Genomic DNA, 21798 nt, shown 5'->3' with positions numbered 1-21798 from the left:
GTGCAATAAATTTTTTATTCATCACTGCCAGGGCTGAAAGGAAGGTTCGTTTGTGTGTGAAACTGTTTGATTTTTTTCGTGGGTGAATACTCATCCGTTTGACCTGAAATTTGTCCCGTTTTGTCCCAAATTCAGTGGAGATTCTTACGTGGAATTTCAGGAAAAAACTATTCCGGGAGAATTTTTCAGAAATTTTGGGCAAACCAAAGCTATCCTCTAACAAAACTTGTGAAATTTCGCCCTACTTTACGAAATTTTAGTCTGGGTTCGTATTGCGCTGAAAAAATTCACACAGGTACTTTCGTATGTTGTTTGCGCCCAGGTAAGGAGGCACGTCCATTAACAAATCACAAAAAGAAGATACGGGGGAGAAAAGCCAGGACGCTCTGTTTTCGGAAAACCAGTTTTGTTCACTCTCGGTCTGGGACTTGCTACGCCCTACTCCCCGGGTATTCTGGTTTGAAATTTTTACAAGACATTCGTCACTGTGTCTACTGAGTTTTGGCTGATATTTGAGCCCCAGATTCGTCCCACAAGATGTGCAATAAATTTTTCATTCATCATTGCCAGGGTCGAAAGGAAGGTTCGTTTATGTGTGAAACTGTTTGATTTTTTTCGTGCGTGAATACTCATCCGTTTGAACTGAAATTTGTCGCGTTTTGTCCCAAATTCAGTGGAGATTCTTACGTGGAATTTCTGGAAAAAACTATTCCCGGAGACTTTTTCAGAAATTTTTGGCAAACCAAAGGCTATCCTCTAACAAAACTCGTGGAATTTCGCCCTACTTTCCGATATTTTAGTCTGGGTCCGTATTGCGCTGAAAAAATACACACAGCTACTTTCGTATGTTGTTTGCGCCCAGGTAAGGAGGCACGTCCATTAACAAATCACAAAAAGAAGATACGGTGGAGAAAAGTCAGGACGCTCTGTTTTCGGAAAACCAATTTTGTTCACTCTCGGTCTGGTACTTACTACGCCCTACTCCCCGGGTCATCTGGTCTGAAATTTTTACCAGACGTTCGTCACTGTGCCTACTGTGTTTTGGCTGAGATTTGAGCCCGAGATTCGTCCCACAAGATGTGCAATAAAGTTTCTATTCATCACTGCCAGGGCTGAAAGGAAGGTTCGTTTGTGTGTGAAACTGTTTGATTTTTTTCGTGGGTGAATACTCATCCGTTTGACCTGAAATTTGTCGCGTTTTGTCTCAAATTCAGTGGAGTTTCTTACGTGGAATTCATGAAAAAACTATTTCGAAAATATTTTTCAGAAATTTTGGGCAAACCAAGGCTATCCTCCACCAAAACTCGTGAAATTTCGCCATACTTTACGAAATTTTGGTGTCCGTCCGTATTGCACTGAAAACATTCACACAGGTACTTTCGTATGTTGTTTGCCAAGGTAAGGAGGCACGTCCATAAACAAAACACAAAAAGAAGATACGGGGGAGAAAAGCCAGGACGCTTTATTTTCGGAAAACCAGTTTTGTTCACTCTCGGTGTGGGACTTACTACGTCCTACTCCCCGGGTCATCTGGTCTGAAATTTTACCAGACGTTTGTCGCTGTGTCTACTGAGTTTTGGCTGAGATTTGAGCCCTAAATTCGTCCCACAAGATGTGCAATAAATTTTTTATTCATCACTGCCAGGGCTGAAAGGAAGGTTCGTTTGTGTGTGAAACTGTTTGATTTTTTTCGTGGGTGAATACTCATCCGTTTGACCTGAAATTTGTCGCGTTTTGATTCAAATTCAGTTGAGATTCTTACGTGGAATTTCAGGAAAAAACTATTCCGGGAGAATTTTTCAGAAATTTTAGTCAAACCAAGGCTATCCTCTATCAAAACTCGTGAAATTTCCTAGTAGTTTTGGAAATTTTAGTCCAGGTTTGTATTGCGCTGAATAAATTCACACAGGTACTTTCGTATGTTGTTTACGCCCAGGTAAGGACGCACGTCCATAAACAAATCACAAAAAGAAGATACGGGGGAGAAAAGCCAGGACGCTCTGTTTTCGGAAAACCAGTTTTGTTCACGCTCGGTCTGGGTCTTACTACGCCCTAGTCCCCTGGTCATCTGCTCTGAAATTTTTATCAGACGTTCGTCACTGTGTCTACTTAGTTTTAGGTGAGATTTGAGCTCCAGATTTGTCCCACAAGATGTGCAATAAATTTTTCATTCATCACTGCCAGGGTCGAAAGGAAGGTTCGTTTGTGTGTGAAACTGTTTGATTTTTTTCATGGGTGAATACTCATCCGTTTGACCTGAAATTTGTCGCGTTTTGTCCCAAATTCAGTGGAGATTCTTACGTGGAATTTCAGGAAAAAACTATTCCGGGAGAATTTTTCAGATATTTTGGGCAAACCAAAGGCTATCCTCTACCAAAACTCGTGAAATTTCACCCTACTTTCCGAAATTTTAGTTTGGGTTCGTATTGCGCTGAAAAAGTTCACACAGGTACTTTCATATGTTGTTTGCACCCAGGTAAGGAGGCACGTCCATAAACAAATCACAAAAAGATGATACGGGGAAGAAAAGCCAGGACGTTCTGTTTTCGGAAAATTAATTTTGTTCACTCTCGGTCTGGGACTTACTACGCCGAACTCCCTGGGTAATCTTGTCTGAAATTTTTACCAGACGTTCGTTACTGTGTCTACTGAGTTTTGGCTGAGATTTGAGCCCCAGATTCGTCCCACAAGATGTGCAATAAATTTTTTATTCATCACTGCCAGGGCTGGAAAGAAGGTTCTTTTGTGTGTGAAACTGTTTTATTTTTTTCGTGGGTGAATACGCATTCGTTTGACCTTAAATTTGTCGCGTTTTGTCCCAAATTCAGTGGAGATTCTTACATGGAATTTCAGGAAAAAACCATTCTGGGAGAATTTTTCTGAAATTTTGCGCAACCCAAGGCTATTATCCTCTACAAAAACTCGTGAAATTTCGCCCTACTTTCAAAAATTTTAGTCTGGGTCTGTATTGCGCTGATAAAATTGACACAGGTACTTTGGTATGTTGTTTGCGCCCAGCTAAGGAGGCAAGTCCATAAACAAATCACAAAAAGAAGATACGGGGGAGAAAAGCCAGGACGCTCTGTTTTCGGAAAACCAGTTTTGTTCACTCTCGTCTGGGTCTTACTACGCCCTACTCCCCGGATTATCTGGTCTGAAATTTTTACTAGACGTTCGTCACTATGTCTACTGAGTTTTGGCTAAGATTTGAGCTCCAGATTCGTCCCACAATATGTGCAATAAATTTTTTATTCATCACTGCCAGTGCTAAAAGGAAGGTTCGTTTGTGTGTGAAACTGTTTGATTTTTTTGGTGGGTGAATACTCATCCGTTTAACCTGAAATTTGTCGCGTTTTGTCCCAAATTCAGTGGAGATTCTTACGTGGAATTTCAGGAAAAAACTATTCCGGGAGAATTTTTCAGAAATTTTGGGCAAACCAAAGCTATCCTCTAACAAAACTCGAGAAATTTCGCCCTACTTTACGAAATTTTAGTCTGGGTCCGTATTGCGCTGAAAAAATTCACACAGGTACTTTCGTATGTTGTTTGCGCCCAGGTAAGGAGGCACGTCCATAAACAAATCACAAAAAGAAGATACGGGGGAGAAAAGCCAGGACGCTCTGTTTTCGGAAAACCAGTTTTATTCACTCTCGGTCTGGGACTTGCTACGCCCTACTCCCCGGGTATTCTGGTCTGAAATTTTTACTAGACGTTCGTCACTCTGTCTACTGAGTTTTGGCTGATATTTGAGCCCCAGATTTGTCCCACAAGATGTGCAATAAATTTTTCATTCATCACTGCCAGTGTCGAAAGGAAGGTTCGTTTATGTGTGAAACTGTTTGATTTTTTTCGTGCGTGAATACTCATCCGTTTGAAATGAAATTTGTCGCGTTTTGTCTCAAATTCAGTGGAGATTCTTACGTGGAATTTCTGGAAAAAACTATTCCGGGAGAATTTTTCAGAAATTTTGGGCAAACCAAAGGCTATCCTCTAACAAAACTCGTGAAATTTAGCCCTACTTTCCGAAATTTTAGTCTGGGTCCGTATTGCGCTGAAAAAATTCACACAGGTACTTTCGTATGTTGTTTGCGCCCAGGTAAGGAGGCACGTCCATAAACAAATCACAAAAAGAAGATACGGGGGAGAAAAGCCAGGACGCTCTGTTTTCGGAAAACCAGTTTTGTTCACTCTCGGTCTGGGACTTCCTACGCCCTACTCCCCGGGTATTCTGGTTTGAAATTTTTACAAGACGTTCGTCACTGTGTCTACTGAGTTTTGGCTGAGATTTGAGCCCCAGATTCGTCCCACAAGATGTGCAATAAATTTTTCATTCATCACTGCCAGGGTCGAAAGGAAGGTTCGTTTATGTGTGAAACTGTTTGATTTTTTTCGTGCGTGAATACTCATCCGTTTGAACTGAAATTTGTCGCGTTTTGTCCCAAATTCAGTGGAGATTCTTACGTGGAATTTCAGGAAAAAACTATTTCGGGAGAATTTTTCAGAAATTTTGGGCAAACCAAAGGCTATCCTCTCACAAAACTCGTGAAATTTCGCCCTACTTTCCGAAATTTTAGTCTGCGTCCGTATTGCGCTGAAAAAATTCACACAGCTACTTTCGTATGTTGTTTGCGCCCAGGTAAGGAGGCACGTCCATTAACAAATCACAAAAAGAAGATACGGTGGAGAAAAGCCAGGACGCTCTGTTTTCGGAAAACCAATTTTGTTCACTCTCGGTCTGGTACTTACTACGCCCTACTCCCCGGGTCATCTGGTCTGAAATTTTTACCAGACGTTCGTCATTGTGCCTACTGTGTTTTGGCTGAGATTTTAGCCGTGATTCGTCCCACAAGATGTCCAATAAATTTTCTATTCATCACTGCCAGGGCTGAAAGGAAGGTTCGTTTGTGTGTGAAACTGTTTGATTTTTTTCGTGGGTGAATACTCATCCGTTTGACCTGAAATTTGTCGCGTTTTGTCTCAAATTCAGTGGAGTTTCTTACGTGGAATTCAGGAAAAAACTATTTCGAAAATATTTTTCAAAAATTTTGGGCAAACCAAGGCTATCCTCCACCAAAACTAGTGAAATTTCGCCATACTTTACGAAATTTTGGTGTCCGTCCGTATTGCGCTGAAAAAATTCACACAGGTACTTTCGTATGTTGTTTGCGCTCAGGTAAGGAGGCACGTCCATAAACAAATCACAAAAAGAAGATACGGGGGAGAAAAGCCAGGACGCTCTGTTTTCGGAAAACCAGTTTTGTTCACTCTCGGTCTGGGACTTGCTACGCCCTACTCCCCGGGTATTCTGGTTTGAAATTTTTACAAGACGTTCGTCACTGTGTCTACTGAGTTTTGGCGGAGATTTGAGCCCCGGATTCGTCCCACAAGATGTGCAATAAATTTTTCATTCATCACTGCCAGGGTCGAAAGGAAGGTTTGTTTATGTGTGAAACTGTTTGATTTTTTTCGTGCGTGAATACTCATCCGTTTGAACTGAAATTTGTCGCGTTTTGTCCCAAATTCAGTGGAGATTCTTACGTGGAATTTCTAGAAAAAACTATTCCGGGAGAATTTTTCAGAAATTTTGGCAAACCAAAGGCTATCCTCTAACAAAACTCGTGGAATTTCGCCCTACTTTCCGATATTTTAGTCTGGGTCCGTATTGCGCTGAAAAAATACACACAGCTACTTTCGTATGTTGTTTGCGCCCAGGTAAGGAGGCACGTCCATTAACAAATCACAAAAAGAATATACGGTGGAGAAAAGCCAGGACGCTCTGTTTTCGGAAAACCAATTTTGTTCACTCTCGGTCTGGTACTTACTACGCCCTACTCCCCGAGTCATCTGGTCTGAAATTTTTACCAGACGTTCGTCACTGTGCCTACTGTGTTTTGGCTGAGATTTGAGCCCGAGATTCGTCCCACAAGATGTGCAATAAATTTTCTATTCATCACTACCACGGCTGAAAGGAAGGTTCGTTTGTGTGCGAAACTGTTTGATTTTTTTCGTGGGTGAATACTCATCCGTTTGACCTGAAATTTGTCGCGTTTTGTCTCAAATTCAGTGGAGTTTCTTACGTGGAATTCAGGAAAAAACTATTTCGAAAATATTTTTCAGAAATTTTGGGCAAACCAAGGCTATCCTCCACCAAAACTCGTGAAATTTCGCCATACTTTACGAAATTTTGGTGTCCGTCCGTATTGCGCTGAAAAAATTCACACAGGTACTTTCGTATGTTGTTTGCCAAGGTATGGAGGCACGTCCATAAACAAAACACAAAAAGAAGATACGGGGGAGAAAAGCCAGGACGCTCTGTTTTCGGAAAACCAGTTTTGTTCACTCTCGGTATGGGACTTGCTACGTCCTACTCCCCGGGTCATCTGGTCTGAAATTTTACCAGACGTTTGTCGCTGTCTCTACTGAGTTTTGGCTGAGATTTGAGCCCCAAATTCGTCCCACAAGATGTGCAATAAATTTTTTATTCATCACTGCCAGGGCTGAAAGGAAGGTTCGTTTGTGTGTGAAACTGTTTGATTTTTTTCGTGGGTGAATACTCATCCGTTTGACCTGAAATTTGTCGCGTTTTGATTCAAATTCAGTTGAGATTCTTACGTGGAATTTCAGGAAAAAACTATTCTGGGAGAATTTTTCAGAAATTTTGGTCAAACCAAGGCTATCCTCTATCAAAACTCGTGAAATTTCCTAGTAGTTTTGGAAATTTTAGTTCAGGTTTGTATTGCGCTGAATAAATTCACACAGGTACTTTCGTATGTTGTTTACGCCCAGGTAAGGACGCACGTCCATAAACAAATCACAAAAAGAAGATACGGGGGAGAAAAGCCAGGACGCTCTGTTTTCGGAAAACCAGTTTTGTTCACGCTCGGTCTGGGTCTTACTACGCCCTAGTCCCCGGGTCATCTGCTCTGAAATTTTTATCAGACGTTCGTCACTGTGTCTACTGAGTTTTAGGTGAGATTTGAGCTGCAGATTTGTCCCACAAGATGTGCAATAAATTTTTTATTCATCACTGCCAGGGCTGTAAGGAAGGTTCGTTTGTGTGTGAAAATGTTTGATTTTTTTCATGGGTGAATACTCATCCGTTTGACCTGAAATTTGTCGCGTTTTGTCCCAAATTCAGTGGAGATTCTTACGTGGAATTTCAGGAAAAAAAATATTCCGGGAGAATTTTTCAGATATTTTGGGCAAACCAAAGGCTATCCTCTACCAAAACTCGTGAAATTTCACCCTACTTTCCGAAATTTTAGTTTGGGTTCGTATTGCGCTGAAAAAATTCACACAGGTACTTTCATATGTTGTTTGCACCCAGGTAAGGAGGCACGTCCATAAACAAATCACAAGAAGATGATACGGGGGAGAAAAGCCAGGACGCTCTGTTTTCGGAAAACCAGTTTTATTCACTCTCGGTCTGGGACTTGCTACGCCCTACTCCCCGGGTATTCTGGTTTGAAATTTTTACAAGACGTTGTCACTGTGTCTACTGAGTTTTGGCTGAGATTTGAGCCCCAGATTCATCCCACAAGATGTGCAATAAATTTTTCATTCATCACTGCCAAGGTCGAAAGGAAGGTTCGTTTGTGTGTGAAACTGTTTGATTTTTTTCGTGCGTGAATACTCTTCCGTTAGACCTGAAATTTGTCGCATTTTGTCCCAAATTCAGTGGAGATTCTTACGTGGAATTTCAGGAAAAAACTATTCCGGGAGAATTTTTCAGAAATTTTGGGCAAACCAAAGGCTATCCTCTAATAAAACTCGTGAAATTTCGCCCTACTTTCCGAAATTTTAGTCTGGGTCCGTATTGCGCTGAAAAAATTCACACAGGTACTTTCGTATGTTGTTTGCGCCCAGGTAAGGAGGCACGTCCATAAAAAAATCACAAAAAGAAGATACGGGGGAGAAAAGCCAGGACACTCTGTTTTCGGAAAACCAATTTTGTTCACTCTCGGTCTGGGACTTGCCACTCCCTACTCCCCGGGTATTCTGGTCTAAAATTTTTACAAGACATTCGTCACTGTGTGTACTGAGTTTTGGCTGAGGTTTGAGCCCCAGATTCGTCCCACAAATTTGGCAATAAATTTTTCATTCCTCACTGCCAGGGCCGAAAGGAAGGTTCGTTTGTGTGTGAAACTGTTTGATTTTTTTCGTGGGTGAATACTCATCCGTTTGACCTGAAATTTGTCGCGTTTTGTCCCAAATTCAGTGGAGATTCTTACGTGGAATTTCAGGAAAAAACTATTCCGGGAGAATTTTTCAGAAATTTTGGGCAAACCAAAGGCTATCCTCTAACAAAACTCGTGAAATTTAGCCCTACTTTCCGAAATTTTAGTCTGGGTCCGTATTGCGCTGAAAAAATTCACACAGGTACTTTCGTATGTTGTTTGCGCCCAGGTAAGGAGGCACGTCCATAAACAAATCACAAAAAGAAGATACGGGGGAGAAAAGCCAGGACGCTCTGTTTTCGGAAAACCAGTTTTGTTCACTCTCGGTCTGGGACTTGCCACGCCCTACTCCCCGGGTATTCTGGTCTGAAATTTTTACAAGACATTCGTCACTGTGTGTACTGAGTTTTGGCTGAGGTTTGAGCCCCAGATTCGTCCCACAAATTTGGCAATAAATTTTTCATTCCTCACTGCCAGGGCCGAAAGGAAGGTTCGTTTGTGTGTGAAACTGTTTGATTTTTTTCGTGGGTGAATACTCATCCGTTTAACCTGAAATTTGTCGCGTTTTGTCCCAAATTCAATGGAGATTCTTACGTGGAATTTCAGGAAAAAACTATTCCGGGAGAATTTTTCAGAAATTTTGGGCAAACCAAAGGCTATCCTCTAACAAAACTCGTGAAATTTAGCCCTACTTTCCGAAATTTTAGTCTGGGTCCGTATTGCGCTGAAAAAATTCACACAGGTACTTTCGTATGTTGTTTGCGCCCAGGTAAGGAGGCACGTCCATAAACAAATCACAAAAAGAAGATACGGGGGAGAAAAGCCAGGACGCTCTGTTTTCGGAAAACCAGTTTTGTTCACTCTCGGTCTGGGACTTGCCACGCCCTACTCCCCGGGTATTCTGGTCTGAAATTTTTACAAGACATTCGTCACTGTGTGTACTGAGTTTTGGCTGAGGTTTGAGCCCCAGATTCGTCCCACAAATTTGGCAATAAATTTTTCATTCCTCACTGCCAGGGCCGAAAGGAAGGTTCGTTTGTGTGTGAAACTGTTTGATTTTTTTCGTGGGTGAATACTCATCCGTTTAACCTGAAATTTGTCGCGTTTTGTCCCAAATTCAGTGGAGATTCTTACGTGGAATTTCAGGAAAAAACTATTCCGGGAGAATTTTTCAGAAATTTTGGGCAAACCAAAGGCATCCTCTAACAAAACTCGTGAAATTTCTCCCTACTTTCCGAAATTTTAGTCTGGGTCCGTATTGCGCTGAAAAAATTCACACAGGTACTTTCGTATATTGTTTGCGGCCAAGTAAGGAGGCACGTCCATAAACAAATCACAAAAAGAAGATACGGGGAAGAAAAGCCAGTACGCTCTGTTTTCGGAAAACTAGTTTTGTTCAGTCTCGGTCTGGGACTTGCTACCCCCTACGCCCCGGGTATTCTGGTCTGAAATTTTTACAAGACGTTTGTCACTGTGTCTACTGAGTTTTGAATGAGATTTGAGCCCCAGATTCGTCCCACAAGATTGGCAATAAATTTTTCATTCATCTCTGCCAGGGTCGAAAGGAAGGTTCATTTGTGTGTGAAACTGTTTGATTTTTTTCGTGCGTGAATACTCATCCGTTTGACCTGAAATTTGTCGCGTTTTGTCCCAAATTCAATGGAGATTCTTACGTGGAATTTCAGGAAAGAACTATTCCGGGAGAATTTTTCAGAAATTTTGGGCAAACCAAAGGCTATCCTCTACCAAAACTCGTGAAATTTCGCCCTACTTTCCGAAATTTTAGTCTGGGTCCGTATTGCGCTGAAAAAATTCACACAGGTACTTTCGTATGTTGTTTGCGCCCAGGTAAGGAGGCACGTCCATAAACAAATCACAAAAAGTAGATACGGGGGAGAAAAGCCAGGACGCTCTGTTTTCGGAAAACCAGTGTTGTTCACTCTCGGTCTGGGACTTGCTACGCCCTACTCCCCAGGTATTCTGGTCTGAAATTTTTACCAGACGTTCGTCACTGTGTCTACTGAGTTTTGGTTTAGATTTGAGCCCCAGATTCGTCCCACAAGATTGGCAATAAAGTTTTTATTCATCACTGCCAAGGCTGAAAGGAAGGTTTGTTTGTGTGTGAAACTGTTTGATTTTTTTCGTGGGTGAATACTCATCCGTTTGACCTGAAATTTGTCGCGTTTTGTCCCAAATTCAGTGGAGATTCTTACGTGGAATTTCAGGAAAAAATAATTCCAGGGAATTTTTCAGAAATTTTGAGCAAACCAAGGCTATCCTCTACAAAAACTTGTGAAATTTCGCCCAACTTTGTGCAATTTTATTCTGGGTCCGTATTGCGCCGAAAAAACTCACACAAGTACTTTCATATGTTGTTTGCACCCAGCTAAGGAGGCACGTCCATAAACAAATCACAAAAGGAAGATACGGGGAAGAAAAGCCAGGACGTTTTGTTTTTGGAAAACCAGTTTTGTTCACTCTTGTCTGGGTCTTACTACGCCCTACTCCCCGGATCATCTGGTCTGAAAGTTTTACTAGACGTTCGTCACTGTGTCTACTGAGTTTTGGCTGAGATTTGAGCTCCAGATTCATCCCACAAGATTTGCAATAAATTTTTTATTCATCACTGCCAGGGCTGAAAGGAAGGTTCGTTTGTGTGTGAAACTGTTTGATTTTTTTCGTGGGTGAGGGTGAATACTCATCCGTTTGACCTGAAATTTGTCGCATTTTGTCCCAAATTCAGTGGAGATTCTTACGTGGAATTTCAGGAAAAAACTATTCTGGGAGAATTTTTCAGAAATTTTGGGCAAACCAAGGCTATCCTCCACAGAAACTCATGAAATTTCGCCCTACTTTCCGAAATTTTAGTCTGGGTCTGTATTGCGGTGAAAAAATTCACACAGGTACTTTCGTATGTTGTTTGCGCCCATGTAAGGAGGCACGTCCATAAACAAATCACAAAAACAAGATATGGGGGAGAAAAGCCAGGACGCTCTGTTTTCGGAAAACCAGTTTTGTTCACTCTCGGTCTCGTACTTACTACGCCCTACTCCCCGGGTCATCTGGTCTGAAATTTTTACCAGACGTTCGTCACTGTGCCTACTGTGTTTTGGCTGAGATTTGAGCCCGAGATTCGTCCCAAAAGATCTGCAATAAATTTTTTATTCATCACTGCCAGGGCTGAAAGGAAGGTTCGTTTGTTTGTGAAACTGTTTGATTTTTTTCGTGGGTGAATACTCATCCGTTTGACCTGACATTTGTCGCGTTTTGTCTCAAATTCAGTGGAGATTCTTACGTGGAATTTCAGGAAAAAACTACTTCGGAAATAATTTTCAGAAATTTTGGGCAAACCAAGGCTATCCTCCACCAAAACTCGTGAAATTTCGCCATACTTTCCGAAATTTTAGTGTCCGTCCGTATTACGCTGAATAAATTCACACAGGTACTTTCGTATGTTGTTTGCGCCCAGGTAAGGAGGCACGTCCATAAACAAAACACAAAAAGAAGATACTGGGGAGAAAAGCCAGGACGCTCTGTTTTTTGAAAACCAGTTTTGTTCACTCTCGATCTGGTACTTACTACGCCCTACTCCCCGGGTATCTGGTCTGAAATTTTTACCAGACGTTCGTCACTGTGCCTACTGTGTTTTGGCTGAGATTTGAGCCTCCGATTTGTCCCACAAGATGTGCAATAAATTTTTTATTCATCACTGCCAAGGCTGAAAGGAAGGTTCGTTTGTGTGTGAAACTGTTTGATTTTTTTCGTGGGTGAATACTCATCCGTTTGACCTGAAATTTGTCGCGTTTTTTCTCAAATTCAGTGGATATTCTTACGTGGAATTTCAGGAAAAAAGTATTTCGGAAATATTTTTCAGAAATTTTGGGCAAACCAAGGCTATCCTCCACCAAAACTCGTGAAATTTCGCCATACTTTCCGAAATTTTGGTGTCCGTCAGTATTGCGCTGAAAAAATTCACACAGGTACTTTCGTATGTTGTTTGGCCCAGGTAAGGAGGCACGTCCATAAACAAAACACAAAAATAAGATACGAGGGAGAAAAGCCAAGACGCTTTGTTTTCGGAAAACCAGTTTTGTTCACTCTCGGTATGGGACTTACTACGTCCTACTCCCCGGGTCATCTGGTCTGAAATTTTACCAGACGTTTGTCGCTGTGTCTACTGAGTTTTGGCTGAGATTTGCGCCCCAGATTCGTCCCACAAGACGTGCAATAAATTTTTTATTCATCACTGCCAGGGCTGAAAGGAAGGTTTGTTTGTGTGTGAAACTGTTTGATTTTTTTCGTGGGTGAATACTCATCCGTTTGACCTGAAATTTGTCGAGTTTTGTTTCAAATTCAGTGGAGATTCTTACGTCGAATTTCAGGAAAAAACTATTCCGAGAGTATTTTTCAGAAATTTTGGTCAAACCAAGGCTATCCTCTATCAAAACTCGTGAAATTTCGCAATAGTTTTGGAAACTTTAGTCCAGGTTTGTATTGCGCTGAATCCATTCACACAGGTACTTTCGTATGTTTACGCCCAAGTAAGGACGCACGTCCATAAACAAATCACAAAAAGAAGATACGGGGGAGAAAAGCCAGGACGCTCTGTTTTCGGAAAACCAGTTTTGTTCACGCTCGGTCTGGGTCTTACTACGCCCTAGTCCCCGGGTCATCTGGTCTGAAATTTTTATCAGACGTTCGCCACTGTCTCTACTGAGTTTTGGGTGAGATTTGAGCTCCAGATTCGTCCCACAAGATGTGCAATAAATTTTTTATTCATCACTGCCAGGGCTGTAAGGAAGGTTTGTTTGTGTGTGAAACTGTTTGATTTTTTTCGTGCGTGAATACTCATCCGTTTGACCTGAAATTTGTCGCATTTTGTCCCAAATTCAGTGGAGATTCTTAAGTGGAATTTCAGGAAAAAACTATTCTGGGAGAATTTTTCAGAAATTTTGGGCAAACCAAGGGTATCCTCCACCAAAACTCGTGAAATTTCGCCCTACTTTCGAAATTTTAGTCTGGGTCCGTATTGCGCTGAAAAAAATTCACACAGGTACTTTCGTATGTTTTTTGCGTCCAGGTAAGGAGGCACGTCCATAAACAAATCACAAAAAGAAGATACGGGGGAGAAAAGCCAGGACTCTCTGTTTTCGGAAAACCAGTTTTGTTCACTCTCGGTCTGGGACTTGCTACGCCCTACTCCCCGGGTATTCTGGTCTGAAATTTTTACCAGACGTTCGTCACTGTGTCTACTGAGTTTTGGCTGAGATTTGAGCCCCAGATTCGTCCCACAAGATTGGCAATAAATTTTTTATTCATCACTGCCTGGGCAGAAAGGAAGGTTCGTTTGTGTGTGAAACTGTTTGATTTTTTTCGTGGGTGAATACTCATCCATTTGACTTGAAATTTGTCGCGTTTTGTCCCAAATTCTGTGGAGATTCTTACGTGGAATTTCAGGAAAAAACTATTCCGGGAAAAATTTTCAGAAATTTTGGGCAAACCAAAGGCTATCCTCTAACAAAACTCGTGAAATTTCGCCCTACTTTCCGAAATTTTAGTCTGGGTCCTTATTGCGCTGAATAAATTCACACAGGTACTTTCGTATGTTGTTTTTGCCCAGGTAAGGAGGCACGTCCATAAAAAAATCACAAAAAGATGATACGGGGGAGAAAAGCCAGGACGCTCTGTTTTCGGAAAACCAGTTTTGTTCACTCTCGGTCTGGGTCTTACTACGCCCTACTCCCCGGGTATTCTGGTCTGAAATTTTTACCAGACGTTCGTCACTGTGTCTACTGAGTTTTGGCTGAGATTTGAGCTCCAGATTCGTCCCACAAGATGTGCAATAAATTTTTTATTCATCATTGCCAGGGCTGAAAGGAAGGTTCGTTTGTGTGTGAAACTGTTTGATTTTTTTCGTGGGTGAATACTCATCCGTTTGACCTGAAATTATTCGCGTTTTGTCCCAAATTCAGTGGAGATTCTTACGTGGAATTTCAGGAAAAAACTATTCCGGGAGAATTTTTCAGATATTTTGGGCAAACCAAGGCTATCCTCTACCAAAACTCGTGAAATTTCGCCCTACTTTCCGAAATTTTAGTCTGGGTCCGTATTGCGCTGAATAAATTCACACAGGTACTTTCGTATGTTGTTTGCACCCAGGTAAGGAGGCACGTCCATAAAAAAATCACAAAAAGAAGATACGGGGGAGAAAAGCCAGGACGCTCTGTTTTCGGAAAACCAGTTTTGTTCACTCTCGGTCTGGGTCTTCCTACGCCCTACTCCCCGGGTATTCTGGTCTGAAATTTTTACCAGACGGTCGTCATTGTGTCTACTGAGTTTTGGCTGAGATTTGAGCTCCAGATTCGTCCCACAAGATGTGCAATAAATTTTTTATTCATTACTGCCAGGGCTGAAAGGAAGGTTCTTTGTGTGTGAAACTGTTTGATTCTTTTCCTGGGTGAATACTCATCCGTTTGACCTGAAATCTGTCGCGTTTTGTCCCAAATTCAGTGGAAATTCTTACGCGGAATTTCAGGAAAAAACCATTTCGGGAGAATTTTTCAGAAATTTTGTGCAAACCAAAGCTATCCTATAGCAAAACTTGTGAAATTTCGCCCTACTTTCTGTAATTTTTTTCCGGGTCCATATTGCGCTGAAAAAATTCTCACAAGTACTTTCTTATGTTGTTTGCACCCAGGTAAGGAGGCACGTCCATACAAAAAAGATACGGGGAAGAAAAGCCAGGACGTTTTGTTTTCAGAAAACCGGTTTTGTTCACTCTAGGTCTGGGACTTACTGCGCCTTACTCCTTGGGTATTTTGGTCTGAAATTTTTACCAGACATTCTTCATTATGTCTCTTAAGTTTTGGATGAGATTTGAGCCCCAGACTCGTCCCACAAGATTCGCAATAAATTTTTTTATTCATCACTGCCCGAGCTGAAAGGAAGGTTCGTTTGTGTGTGAAACTGTTTGATTCTTTTCCTGGGTGAATACTCATCTGTTTGACCTGAAATCTGTCGCGTTTTGTCCCAAAATTCAGTGGAGATTCTTACGCGGAATTTCAGGAAAAAACCATTTCGGGAGAATTTTTCAGAAATGTTGTGCAAACCAAGGCTATCCTATAGCAAAACTTGTGAAATTTCGCCATACTTTCTGCAATTTTTTTCGGGTCCGTATTGCGCTGAAAAAATTGTCACAAGTACTTTCTTATGTTGTTTGCACCCAGGTAAGGAGGCACGTCCATAAAAAAATCACAGAAAAAAGATACGGGGAAATAAAGCCAGGACGTTTTGTTTTCAAGAAACCGGTTTTGTTCACTCTCGGTCTGAGACTTACTGCGCCTTACTCCTTGTTTATTTTGGTCTGAAATTTTTACCAGACGTTCGTCATTGTGTCTATTGAGTTTTGGCTGAGATTTGAGCCCCAGACTCGTCCCACAAGATTTGCAATAAATTTTTTTATTCATCACTGTCCGGGCTGAAAGGAAGGTTCGTTTGTGTGTGAAACTGTTTGATTCTTTTCCTGGGTGAATACTCATCCGTTTGACCAAAAAATTTTCGCGTTTTGTCCCAAATCTAGTGGAGATTCTTATGTGGAATTTCAGGAAAAAACCATTCCGGTAGAATTTTTCAGAAATTTTGTGCAAACCAAGGCTATCCTCTAGCAAAACTTGTGAAATTTTGCCATACTTTCTGTAATTTTTTCCGGGTCCGTATTGTGCTGAAAAAATTCATACAAGTACTTTCGTATGTTGTTTGCACCCAGGTAAGGAGGCATGTTGATATGATTCCAATAGCACAATATGAATGATTCTTCACATTCTTAGAAATCATCTTGAGTTGGATATGAGATAGGCACTTTAAGATAGAATTGGATCAAGGTTCTATAATGAAGAACTCACCAAAACTAGTACCAAAACCCAAACTCATATGGAAGTTCCAACTATTTTCAAATTGAACCGAACAAAAGGAGTGAAAAAGCAAAGGCAACGAACAAAATTCTTAAGAACACAAATGCACCGCACAATTAAGCTAGAAAAGGAAGAAGAACCAAAGATGAACAGCAGAAACAAAATGACTGAAGCAAAACAGCAAGGAAATGAAAAGTGCCGAACAGAAAAAGCTAAGAAGCAAGCTAAGACATGAATATAACAAGAGAAGGAAGGAAGGAGAAGAGAAAGCTCATGAAGATGGAGGGATGGAGGGATGGTTGGATGATCACGCCACTTAGAAGATGGTGACTCCAAGGTGAGTGTGCAAGCCGCCACTTGAGGTAACCATGGGACTCTCAAGATAAGACTAAGTGAGGAAGGCACAAAGCTCTCCAATGCTCTCTCAAAAATTGAGTATAGTTTCTCTAATCAAAATTCAAATCTTAATTGTGAAGGACCTAAGCCCTCCTTATATAGGAGCAAGGGCTGGTCATGAAGCTTACAACATAAGCTAACCAAAAGACTCTTCATATGCTACTTACTAATAGCGCCTAAAATGAAGCATGAAGAGTATTCTTCTAGAAAATTCTAAACTAATGCCTAAAGATGCTTTTACAAAAGAGGTATCTAAGGTTTCCCTCCAAGCACCTTTCCTAAAAACTATGTATTTAAACATTCTATATTATTTACAAATTTATAAAAGAAACTATAAAGAGAGATATTTAAATGAAGTCTATTCTTGAAAGCTTGTAGACTTCTTTGGCTTTAGACTTAATCCTCTCATTATTTTATGTCTTCTTTTAATTTTGAGAAGACTAGAAGGAAGAACTTCAAATGTGAAGGTGAATAACCTCTTCCTTCATTAATAAAAGCCTCCTTTAATTGATTCTCATCACACGTCCATAAACAAATCACAGACAGAAGATACGGGGAAGATAAGCCAGGACGTTTTGTTTTCGGAAAACCGGTTTTGTTCACTCTCGATCTGGGACTTACTGCGGCTTACTCCTTGGGTATTTTGCTCTGAAATTTTTACCAGACATTCGTCATTATGTCTATTGAGTTTTGGCTAAGAATCGAGCCCCAGACTCGTCCCACAAGATTCGCAATAAATTTTTTATTCATCACTATCCGGGATGAAGGGAAGGTTCGTTTGTGAGTGAAACTGTTTGATTCTTTTCCTGGGTGAATACTCATCCGTTTGACCTGAAATTTTTCACGTTTTGTCCCAAATTCAATTGAGATTCTTACACGGAATTTCAGGAAAAAACCATTTTGGGAGAATTTTTCAGAAATTTTGTGCAAGCCAAGGTTATCCTCTAGCAAAACTTGTGAAATTTCGCCCTACTTTCTGCAAATTTTTTTCGGGTCCGTAATGCGCTGAAAAAATTCACACAAGTACTTTCGTATGTTGCTTGCACCCAGGTAAGGAGGCACGTCCATAAACAAATCACAGAAAGAAGATACACGGAAGATAAGCCAGGACGTTTTGTTTTTGGAAAACCAATTTTGTTCACTCTCGATTTGGGACTTACTGCGGCTTACTCCTTGAGTATTTTGGTCGGAAATTTTTACCAGACATTCGTCATTGTGTGTATTGAGTTTTGGCTGAGATTCGAGCCCCAGACTCGTCCCACAAGATTCGCAATAAATTTTTTATTCATCACTGTACGGGCTGAAGGGAAGGTTCGTTTGTGAGTGAAACGGTTTGATTCTTTTCCTGGGTGAATATTCATCCGTTTGATCTGAAATTTTTCGCGATTTGTCCCAAATTCAGTGGAGATTCTTACGCGGAATTTCAGGAAAAAACCATTTCGGGAGAATTTTTCAGAAATTTTGTGCAAACCAAGGCTATCCTCTAGCAAAACTTGTGAAATTTAGCCCTACTTTCTGCAAAAAAAATTCGGGTTCGTATTTCGCTGAAAAAATTCACACAAGTACTTTCGTATGTTGTTTGCACCCCGGTAAGAAGGCACGTCCATAAACAAATCACAGAAAGAATATACGGGGAAGAAAAGCCAGGACGTTTTGTTTTTGGAAAACCGGTTTTGTTCACTCTCGGTCTGGGACTTACTGCGCCTTACTCTTTGGGTATTTTGGTCTGACATTTTTACTAGACATTCGTTATTGTGTCTATTGAGTTTTGGATGAGATTTGAGCCCCAGACTCGTCCCACAAGATTCGCAATAAAAATTTTATTCATCACTGCCCGGGCTGAAAAAAAGGTTCGTTCGTGTGTGAAACTGTTTGATTTTTTTCCTGGGTGAATACTCATCCGTTTCACCTGAAATCTATCTTCTTTTGTCTCAAATTCAGTGGAGATTCTTATGTGTAATTTCAGGAAAAAACCATTTCGGGAGAATTTTTCAGAAATTTTGTGCAAACCAAGGCTATCCTCTTGCAAAACTTGTGAAATTTCGCCATTCTTTCTGCAATTTTATTCCGGATCCGTATTGCGCTGAAAAAATTCACACAAGTACTTTCATATGTTGTTTGCACCCAGGTAAGGAGGCACGTCCATAAACAAATCACAGAAAGAAGATACGAGGATGAAAAGCCAGGACGTTTTGTTTTCGGAAAATCGGTTTTGTTCACTCTCGGTCTGAGACTTACTGCGCCTTACTCCTTGGGTATTTTGGTCTGAAATTTTTACCAGACATTCGTCATTGTGTCTGTTGAGTTTTGGCTGAGATTTGAGCCCCAGACTCGTCCCACAAGATTCGCAATAAATTTTTTATTCATCACTTCTCGGGCTGAAAGGAAGGTTCGTTTGTGTGTGAAACTGTTTGATTTTTTCCTGGGTTAATACTTATCCGTTTGACCTGAAATATGTTGCGTTTTGTCCCAAATTCAATGGAGATTCTTACGTAGAATTTAAAAAAAAAAAAAAAAACCATTTTGAGTGAGTTTTTCAGAAATTTTTTGCAAACCAAGGCTATATCCTCTAGCAAATCTTGTGAAATTTTGCCCTACTTTCTGCAATTTTATTCTAGGTCCGTATGGCGCTGAAAATATTCACATAAGTACTTTCATATGTTGTTTTCACCCAGGTAAGGAGGCACCTCCATAAAAAATCACAGAAAGAAGATACAGGGAAGAAAAGCCAAGAGGTTTATTTTTCGGAAAACCGATTTTGTTCACTCTCGGTATGGGACTTACTGCGCCTTACTTCTTGGGTATTTTGGTCTGAAATTTTTACCAGACATTCCTCGTTGTGTCAATTGATTTTTGGCTAAGATTTGAACCCTTTTTTCGTCTCACAAGATTCGCAATAAATTTTTTATTCATCACTGCCAGTGTTGAAAGGAAAGTTTGTTTGTGTGTGAAACTGTTTAATTTTTTTCCTAGGTGAATACTCATCCGTTTGACCAGAAATTTGTCGCGTTTTTTCCCAAATTCAGTCGAGATTCTTTCCTGGAAATTAAGGAAAATACTATTTCGGGAGATTTTTTCAGAAATTTTGTCCAAACCAAGGCTATCCTCTAGCAAAACTTGTAAAATTTCGCCCTACTTTCTGCAATTTTATTCTGGGTCTGTATTGCGCTGAAAAAATTCACACAAGTAGTTTCATATGTTGTTTGCACCCAGTTAAGGAGGCTCGTCCATAAACAAATCATAGAAAGAAGATACGGGAAAGAAAAGCAGGACATTTTGTTTTCGGAAAACCGATTTTGTTCACTCTCGGTCTGGGACCTACTGCATCTTAATTCTTGGGTATTTTGGTTTTGGCTGAGATTTGAACCCCAAATTGTCCCACAAGATTTGCAATAAATTTTTTATTCATCACTATCTGGGCTGAAAGGAAGGTTCGTTTGTGTGTGAAACGGTTTGATTTTTTTTCTAGGTGAATACTCATCTGTTTGACATGAAATCTGTCGCGTTTTGTCCCAAATTTAGTTGAGATTCTTACGTGGAATTTCAGGAAAAAACTAATTCGGGAGAATTTTTCACAAATTTTGTGCAAATCAATGTTATCTTATACCAAAACCTGTGAAATTCCGCCCTACTTTCTGCAATTTTATTCTGGTTTCGTATTGCGGTGAAAAAATTCACACAAGTACTTTCATATGTTGTTTGCATCCAGCTAAGGAGGCACGTCCATAAACAAATCATAAAAATAAGATACGGGAAAGAAAAGCTAGGACGTTTTGTTTTCAGAAAATCGGTTTTGTTCACTCTCGGTTTGGGACTTACTACGTCTTAGTCCTTGGGTATTTTTGTTTGAAATTTTTACGAGACAGTCCTCATTGTTTCTATTGAGTTTTGGCTAAGATTTGAGCCCCAGATTCGTCCCACAAGATTCGTAATAAATTTTTTATTCTTCACAGTCCGGGCTGGGAGGAAGGTTCGTTTGTGTGAAACTGTTTGATTTTTTTCCTAGGTGAATACTCATCCCTTTGACATGAAATCTGTCGCGTTTCGTCCCAAATTCAGTCGAGATTCTTACGTGGAATTTCAGGAAAAAACTATTTTGGAAGAATTTTTTAAAAAATTTGTACAAATCAATGTCCTCTACCAAAACTTATGAAATTTCACCCTACTTTCTGCAATTTTATTCTGGGTCGTACTTTCCTTCAATCTCGTAAACAGAAGCAAGTTATTTCAATTAAATCTTGGCAAATGAATAATTAGTTATAGCTCTCAATCCTAACCAAAACCCTGAAATAAAATTAAAGTTTTTGGCAATGAAATTTGAATATAAGAATAGCCTGATAACACACTGCATGTCTAATGTCTTGAACTAGTTTTAGTAATACATACAATTCCAATCACAATGAAGAACTTTTTTTGTCCTAAAAGTAATTAATGTCGTGTAAGTAACTGGTAAACATGGAAATGTCCCATAATCACAAGAAAGCCACAATATTTGTGAGTCCTTCTGATTATGATCTTGCACACACTGCTTCTTCTGCTATGGTCTCAAGCAAAGGTTTCTTTGACCTGCTAATGGACAACCTGTGCATGAACTCGGGGCTAGAAAACTCTTCAATCCCGTCAAGCTTCAACTTGGCCTCCTCTGCTTCTTTCTCAGGAGCAACTCTCACTTTTGCAGTGACCCTTTTGGCAGTGAGCAACAGGGCACCCATGTCAGATGGTGTGACCACAGAGTTAAGCCTCTTCATGGGATGCATCACATAAACGTTGCCACACTCAAGCTCCTCATCCGCGTTCAGTGCACAAAACCTTCGTCCAATCTGTAGAGATCGAGTGTTCACCACAAAGAAGCTTGGCATCTCAAGCATCAGTTCTGCTGCTTTAACTCCTTCTTCAAACTTCTGAACCTCCCCACTTGGAAATACCACCTTTATGCCCCTCCAATGCCTGTTCCCTGCTGCTGATAGAGTGCAAGAAATGTAGTTCCCCATCTTCAACTTTGCTTATTTGCAAACACTGATAACAACGTAGCTATATGTATGTGTGTTTCTGAGGCTATGGATGAAATGAGATATAGCTAGTATTTGTGTGTATATATATACACACACACAAGAGAAGATGTGATATGAAGTAGTCAGTTAGAAATTTCAGATTCAAAGGAGGCAGTTGATTAAATACACACAAGGTTGACATTGTAAAAGAGTCCGCGTTAGGATGAAAAGTAGTGCCAAGAAGAAGCTTCTTTGGCATCTTCCTGTAGTCTGTGATAAGTGTTGTTTACTTATTCTTTTATATATTTAGAGATGAAGCTTATG

The 21798-nt window shown here is 40.5% G+C and overlaps 1 protein-coding gene across 1 annotated transcript; it reads right to left on the bottom strand.

The window, feature by feature from the left end:
• Nucleotides 1-20773: 20773 nt before the first annotated feature.
• On the bottom strand, nucleotides 20774-21749 carry LOC137836625 (uncharacterized). Its single transcript, XM_068645288.2, has one exon. It carries the CDS (start codon nucleotides 21472-21474, stop codon nucleotides 20992-20994), a length of 483 nt encoding a protein of 160 aa, XP_068501389.1. The 5' UTR covers nucleotides 21475-21749; the 3' UTR covers nucleotides 20774-20991.
• Nucleotides 21750-21798: the final 49 nt, after the last annotated feature.

This window comes from Phaseolus vulgaris, chromosome 4 (assembly GCF_051622355.1).
Source record: "Phaseolus vulgaris cultivar YP4 chromosome 4, ASM5162235v1, whole genome shotgun sequence".
NCBI classification, from domain to species: domain Eukaryota; kingdom Viridiplantae; phylum Streptophyta; class Magnoliopsida; order Fabales; family Fabaceae; genus Phaseolus; species Phaseolus vulgaris.
The sequence above is the reverse complement of the archived record's forward strand: the minus strand, read 5'-3'. Positions and strand labels throughout refer to the sequence as shown.

Coding starts and splice junctions, on each gene's coding strand:
- LOC137836625 (XM_068645288.2), bottom strand. CDS start 21,474: ATGGGGAACTACATTTCTTGCACTCTATCAGCAGCAGGGAACAGGCAT.